Raw genomic sequence first — 6,627 nt, forward strand, 5'->3', positions numbered from 1 at the left:
GTTTGTAGCCTCCTCCAATGTTTCTAGCCTTACTGCCCTTCCACCTGGTCTCCTGCACACACAAAATATCTACTCTTCTTCTCTCCATCACATCAGCTATTTCTCTGCTTTTCCCTGTCATTGTACCTACATTCAAAGTTCCAAACTTCCACACTTCTATTCTTCATCTTTTCTCTTTTTCTCCTAACCAAACGCCCTCCTCTTCTTCTCTGTCTCTGACCAACAGTAGTCCAATTTCCATCAGTGCCCTGTTGGTCAACACCACTGTTGGCGGTCGTTGTTAACCCGGGCCTCGACCGATCCTGTATGGAAATCGTTTTATTGATCTGCATATTTGATTTAGCTAAACGTTTTACGCCGGATGCCCTTCCTGACGCAACCCTCACCATTTATCCGAGCTTGGGACCGGCACTATAAACACGGCTTTGTGTACCCTAGTGGCTGCCTTCAAATCTTTTTCAGTCCCAACAATAGTTGAGCTGCTCCCTGGTGGCTGGTTAATGAGCACCGGAACATAACCCAGATGTCTTTTTCTTTTTTAAGAATTTGATAAGAATTTGCTTCTGGTTAAAGGTTAAAAACAGGAAGGTGAACCAGACGAAAATAAAGACAGAATAAAAAACAACGGATGAGAAAGATAAAGAAAGAAAAGGATGTGGGTTTCTTTTCATTAGTCGTTATAATCATTTATAAAACTGTTATAAACAGTAATTTATATAAAAAACTGTATACATTTTATGTATAACATTTATATATATATATACATGTATGTAGAATTGTATATATATATACATATACATACGTACATATATATGTACATATATACATACACACACATATATACATATATATACATATATATATTTGTGTACCCCTCTTTTGATGCTGCGTAGACACTGCTTCCTGGTTCTGGAGCCAGAGGTCATGAGGTCATTTAGTCGCTGTGTGATAGGTTCTCTCGAAGCAGGGGGTGGAGACTGGGGACTATTGGCCACGCCCCCTGGTGAAGGTGAGGTTGGGGGTGGAGGAGGAGGTTGTCGAGGGGAGGAGAGCAGGGTCAACAGCTGAAGAAAAAAATAAGAGAGTAAAACGGGGGGGGAGTTAAACTGAAACACTCGAGGGGGGGGCGGATAGTTGTTTTTTTGTTTTTAAATTTTTTAAACCTTGTTCTTTCTGATAAAGGGCCACAATTTCCTGCTGTGTCTCCTGTTCTCTGTCCTGTTGTCGAGGTAACTCGATTCTGAGATGCTCCTCCTCATGGAGGTGCTGTAGTCTTCAAACTCAATATCACCCGGGGGGTCGAACCCCGACTTGAACACCTCCACCACCTGACGAGTGTCCTGAACACAGACGGGGTGGTAAATATATGACTTCCTGTTTGGAGGACTGTGGTCAGTTGTCGTTGTGGATGGACCGCAGGTGTGAATGGTAGTGTGAATAGTAAAAGGTTAGCAGATGACAAAATGACCCAGTGACCCAAATACTACAGATGTTCAGAGGCGGTACTCTGTGTTTTTCTACCGTACCTTCCTGGGCTGGATACTCTCAGCAGCATCCATCATGGCATCGAGGCAGCGACCCACAACAGGAAGTACTTTTCTCTCAGCTTCCGTTGAGGAGCGCATTGCTTCACAGATCCTTTCAATACGACGCTCCTCCATGTCCTGAATACGCTGTCGCACACAAAACATTGATATATTATATTTACTATAACACTACTATTGAAGTTATACTACTAGTTCAACACACACCAGAGTACAACACCAATTATCAGGTATGGTATGTGATTCCTGAGGGAATCAAACCCATGACTACCTTTGCTTCCAAGGGAGGCAGGCTAACCGCTACACTATGCTAACACTGTACATATACTATACTACACAAACAGTACCAGTACTGCCCGTTCATGTTATTTATGAAGTAGAAAGTCTTAATTACCTGGTATATAACAGGTACCAGAGTGTGGTAGTGCTGGTGCTGGTCCTGGTTAAACTGGCTTAAACTGGTCACATAGTCCTTCCTCGATTCTTCAGCAGCTTGTTGTTTCTGTTGAGCCGTCTGTCGAGCCTGAAACCACGAATTACGTAATAAAATAAAATAAATTCACTGAGACCATAAAATATAAGGAGTACATTTTACCTAGCGACTGGTGAAATCACTGTATAAGCTACAAAACTTATAACTGAACTTATAGGGGAAGATTTACAGTTTTGTATAATTATAAAGGTTTGTCTTCCCTTCCCTGGGCTGTACCATAGGTGGCACTATCCATACATATACACACTTCAAAGCCCCTTTTAATGATAAACAAATACTAGAGTATTTTTTTATGTAAATATAAAACAATGAGCGTTAACTCAATCCATCTACAGTAGCATGTTAGCGCTATTAGCAGGGTTGTATTAGCATTTACTATTTAAGGTGCGTATTAGCCCCGAGCTAGCATGTAGCATTTCATTTTGACAGTCAGCAATCAAACCATGGCTAGGCTAAGTTAGCCATGTATGTTCTGTGTCCCTTTAAAATTAATTGGAGAATTTATTTTTAAATCATTCTATTAGCTTTTTGGAGACACCTTTTTTTAAACAAGAGGGGAAAGTTTGGTCATATTTTTTTTTAAAAAAACAAGGTTCTCCTGTAAAATTAATAGAACTTACCTTCAGTGAGCAGCGCTGAGAGACAGACAGACAGACAGACAGGAAGAGAGAAAGGAAATACATTTTGATTGGTTTTTGTTCTTTCTGTAATATTAGCTCTTTTACCAATGCTATTGTTTTACACGACCCAAACCTTTTCTCCGTCCGTCTTGTTCTCCAGGTCGATTCTGTCAGAGACGTGTCGAGCTCGCTCGGCCTCCTTGCAGTCGCGTTCAAACCGGCGTTTACTCTAAAGTAGAAGAGCACAAATCGAAAACCGTGTCCTCACCTCGGCCAAGTGGACAAATGTGTGTGCGAGAGGTGAGAAATACTCACAGACTCCAGCTGTTTCCACGAGCTCTCGATATGCTGCTGGGCACGACGGCCATCTTGGAAATGCTGCAATGAAGGCACAAAAAAAATCTATTTTTCTAGGTTACACTTTTAATTTAAATGGTGGCTCTACTTTATAGACAAGATTGTTAGAACTGGATCACAACTCTGTTATGTTCCTGGGTGACAGAGAGGTGGCTAGCAAGAAACTAGCATTAGCTAGTAGCCACTTAAGAAGCAGAAGAAGAATCACTTTTCTCTTAACCAGGGTTCACCACAGACCTGGCTTGCTGACTCAAAACACCTCGTCAATGTAGACTAGGTGGAATCAAACCCAGAACCTTCTGCATAGTAAGCAGAGGCCTCAGTTGTTGGTAGCCGCTAGGCTAGCTATTTACGTCTTGACCAATCTCCTGTCAGGATGGTTGTAGATTGCTGCATGCTTTGTCATGACCATATCATATTAATATTTTTAATTTTATTGACTGTTCTCAACAGCATCTTCACCAAGATTTTGTTTAATTTCCACTTTTTAACCGGTGTGATTTTTTTTTTACTTACCGATTTCCTCTCCGACTTCAGCTCCTGCGTGTATCTTGCCAGCTCGCAAACAATCTGCGTATTCAGGTTCTCAGCCAGTTCTTCCCTTTGATTTGCAACGTCACTCAGCTGACGCAGTGTTGCGGCAAACGCCACGCACCAGGTGTACCTGCAGCGATCGACCAATCAGAAACCAGGTACCACCAACACACACACCACATGCATTTTTTTCAAACAAGGGTCTTAATTTAGAATTATTATGGTATCATAGCAGTGGCCTCGGATGTTACTGTGTCTTGCAGTAAGGCAAGAGCACCAACCGCTTCCTCTGCGGGACTCCTTCTTGCCTTTTTATGCAATGTAGCAGCTAAGTTAATGAACTGTTGTTTATTCACTGCAGGTTTTTTTTCTCTCCTTGCACTGGAGCAGCTGATCTCAGTTATTTTTAAACAAGAATCAGTTTCTCAGGTCTGGTTCTGTCACATGCCTGTATCTAGGGGGCAGAAAAAACAAGGCTAGAGCATGAGGAGAAATTATTCCCACATATGTTTGATACCTTTATATTTAAAGAATGTGGCAGAAAATATGGAAAACAAGATTTGAATGGTTGTTTTCCATATTTTCTGCCACGGGTTTCTACCACTGGTTCTAACAGTACCAAGGACTCAGACGTCACTGGTATTTATTATTATTATCAGGGCATGTGCAACCATGAAAGATGGACCTTGGACGACTCTGACCTGCTTTCATCTTCCCTGCTTCTCTTTGGATGATACTTCTTCGACAGACTCCTGAACAGACACAGACACGGGAGAAAAGACAGAGGGGGGAGGAGAAAGGGGGAGGAGAGGGGTCATGATCATGTCCCATTCTGTTTCAGATTTGTTTTTTTAAAAGCATTATTTTTTAACAAACCATTAGGCAGTGGAATACAAAAAATAAACGAGGCCACAGCGATCAATGTGGGTAAAACTGAAACTCCACTTTAATTTCAACTGTTATTTGGAGCCTCTTGAGCAATCACGTTTCGTTCTAGACCAAGGGTTTTCAAGGTTTTTTAAGCCCAGGAACCGCAGACTGAGCAGGGACTCTGGTACTGTTTTCGAAATATAAATGCAAAGAATCGCAAGAATTACAAACTTGTTTATAATAGTTTGTTTTGGTTTTTTTTGCATTCATTACTAACCTAGTAGTTTAGGTATAAATATACAAATATTCGTGTTTTTATTTATTCATGTTTTGTATATAGCGTATACAACGTACCGTCTGTGGTGTCGCTGTGACGCCGCCATCTCTAAACAAACCTTGTCAAATGATTCTGTTGCCAATATCAACAATGGGTGTAAACTGATTAAACAATTATCAGTTTTTTTAAATAATTAAGGCGGGTAAAATAAGGTGTAAAAAAAAATCACACATGCGCTGCAGTACCTCTATAAAACCACTAAGGGTCAGAAAAACTCAGTTTTCACTCTTGCTTTAATGTATTAGCAGTGAATTTATGCATATAGACAATGTCTCAGCAGGCATTTTTGGTAATGCCGTATTTACCGGATTTGTTTGGCGTAGCTCAGCTCGATTTCTGCTCGCTCTTTCACAAACTTGGTGTATCGCTCCAGGAAGTCGATTCCCCAGCTGGTGTGTTTCTCTATATTATCAAACTGGTCCTGAAACACAAGTCAGTCAAAAGAAAAAACGCAGTCAGTAAATACGTGCCCCTAACCCACAGTATTACTGTCAGATTTAACACACACACACACACACACATATATATAGTATCGAACAGAATTTAAAACGTATCCAGCAACAAATATTTAGAAAATGTGTTTTTAGATTGTTGATTGTCAGGTTGGTCCATTGGATAATGTAAAAAATTACAAAAACAACAACACATTTTTACCATTGTTTAGAATTGAATTAATCATAAGAAAGTCAATCATTTAATTTTAATAAAGTAATTACCAAATGCATCACTTTTGTTATTAAACAATATCAGAATAAAAACAATTGTATTCATATAATAATAATAATAATAATAATAATAATAATAATAATAATAATAATAATTTACCATTGCTACATTTATGATTATTAAATAATTATTTTATTTTTGAAAAAATATATTATAACGGTTATTGTAAAGCATAATAAAACAACAGAGAATAATAATGGAAACAAAGCAGTCATTATTATTATTATTACTGTTATATGTAGATATAGTATTAAATATTATCATAATAATATGACACAGGTAAATGTATAAATATTATAAATGACGAAAGGATGGAGGTCCGTCTGATTTCTCCGCTGCAGCACAGTCATGGAGGACGCAGAGCGCAGGTCGCTGTCGTCATCCACCGTGTTGCTATGGCAGGGAAGCACGAGGGCCTCTCTCTCTCTTTCTCTCTCTCTCACACACACACGCGCGCGCGCACACACACGCACGCACACACACACACCAGTTAAGTTACCGGTAGATAACCGGTGAGCGGTGTTTGTAGAACTAACAGGTGACTCCGGTGCGGGTGTGAGGGTGAACAGGTGCGGGCAGGTGGACCGGACTTACCCACAGCTCGGTGCCCCAGTTGCAGCTCATGTCTCCGCTCTGCTCTGGGTGACCACTGCTTCACGGCGAGCTACAGAGCAGCGAGGCTACGACCACCGAGAGCTGCTGCTGCTGATGATGATGAGAAGGAGGAGGAGGAGGATGGTGCTGATGATGCTGCTGCTGCTCCGCGCATCCTACTGACACTGAACCGAGAGACCGACACTTAGCAGCAGAGACAGACCCGTCTGACTGTCCTTCTGACGTTCTGTCTGTCTGTCTGTCTGGGTATCTGTTTGTCTGCAGCGCAACGCAGTGGAAGCGGTGGCGCGCAGCGCGTCTCCCCGGAAGGTCTCTTTGTCATCGGTAGAAAGATGCTGAGATTGTGTACGGTGTTTGTCTGCCCTCCTCGGCGCATGCTCAGACTAAACCACGCCCTACTGTCGCATATAGCTACATACATTATGGCATGCCGTTCAGGAAATTAGTCTTTGTATATATATACAGAAAGTCGAAATATATATATATATATATAACGTCTGAATATATATACAGAAAGTCTGAATATATATA

At 40.9% G+C, this 6,627-nt stretch overlaps 1 protein-coding gene across 1 annotated transcript in view; it reads right to left on the bottom strand.

Moving 5' to 3' along the window:
• LOC103397933 (formin-binding protein 1-like) overlaps positions 1-6,449 on the bottom strand; it is a 14,283-nt gene extending 7,834 nt beyond the window's left edge. The window contains exons 1-11 of the mRNA XM_008336374.3: positions 6,076-6,449; positions 5,061-5,176; positions 4,250-4,300; positions 3,531-3,678; positions 2,973-3,035; positions 2,791-2,886; positions 2,658-2,672; positions 1,939-2,067; positions 1,527-1,673; positions 1,164-1,340; positions 873-1,064 (exon numbers count right to left, since the gene is read on the bottom strand). Of these exons, the coding sequence (XP_008334596.1) occupies positions 873-1,064; positions 1,164-1,340; positions 1,527-1,673; positions 1,939-2,067; positions 2,658-2,672; positions 2,791-2,886; positions 2,973-3,035; positions 3,531-3,678; positions 4,250-4,300; positions 5,061-5,176; positions 6,076-6,105 (1,164 nt within the window). The 5' untranslated portion in view covers positions 6,106-6,449. The remainder of the gene's footprint in view (positions 1-872; positions 1,065-1,163; positions 1,341-1,526; positions 1,674-1,938; positions 2,068-2,657; positions 2,673-2,790; positions 2,887-2,972; positions 3,036-3,530; positions 3,679-4,249; positions 4,301-5,060; positions 5,177-6,075) is intronic.
• Between the last annotated feature and the right edge of the window lie 178 nt (positions 6,450-6,627).

This window comes from Cynoglossus semilaevis, chromosome Z (assembly GCF_000523025.1).
Source record: "Cynoglossus semilaevis isolate Cse_v1.0 chromosome Z, Cse_v1.0, whole genome shotgun sequence".
Taxonomy (NCBI): domain Eukaryota; kingdom Metazoa; phylum Chordata; class Actinopteri; order Pleuronectiformes; family Cynoglossidae; genus Cynoglossus; species Cynoglossus semilaevis.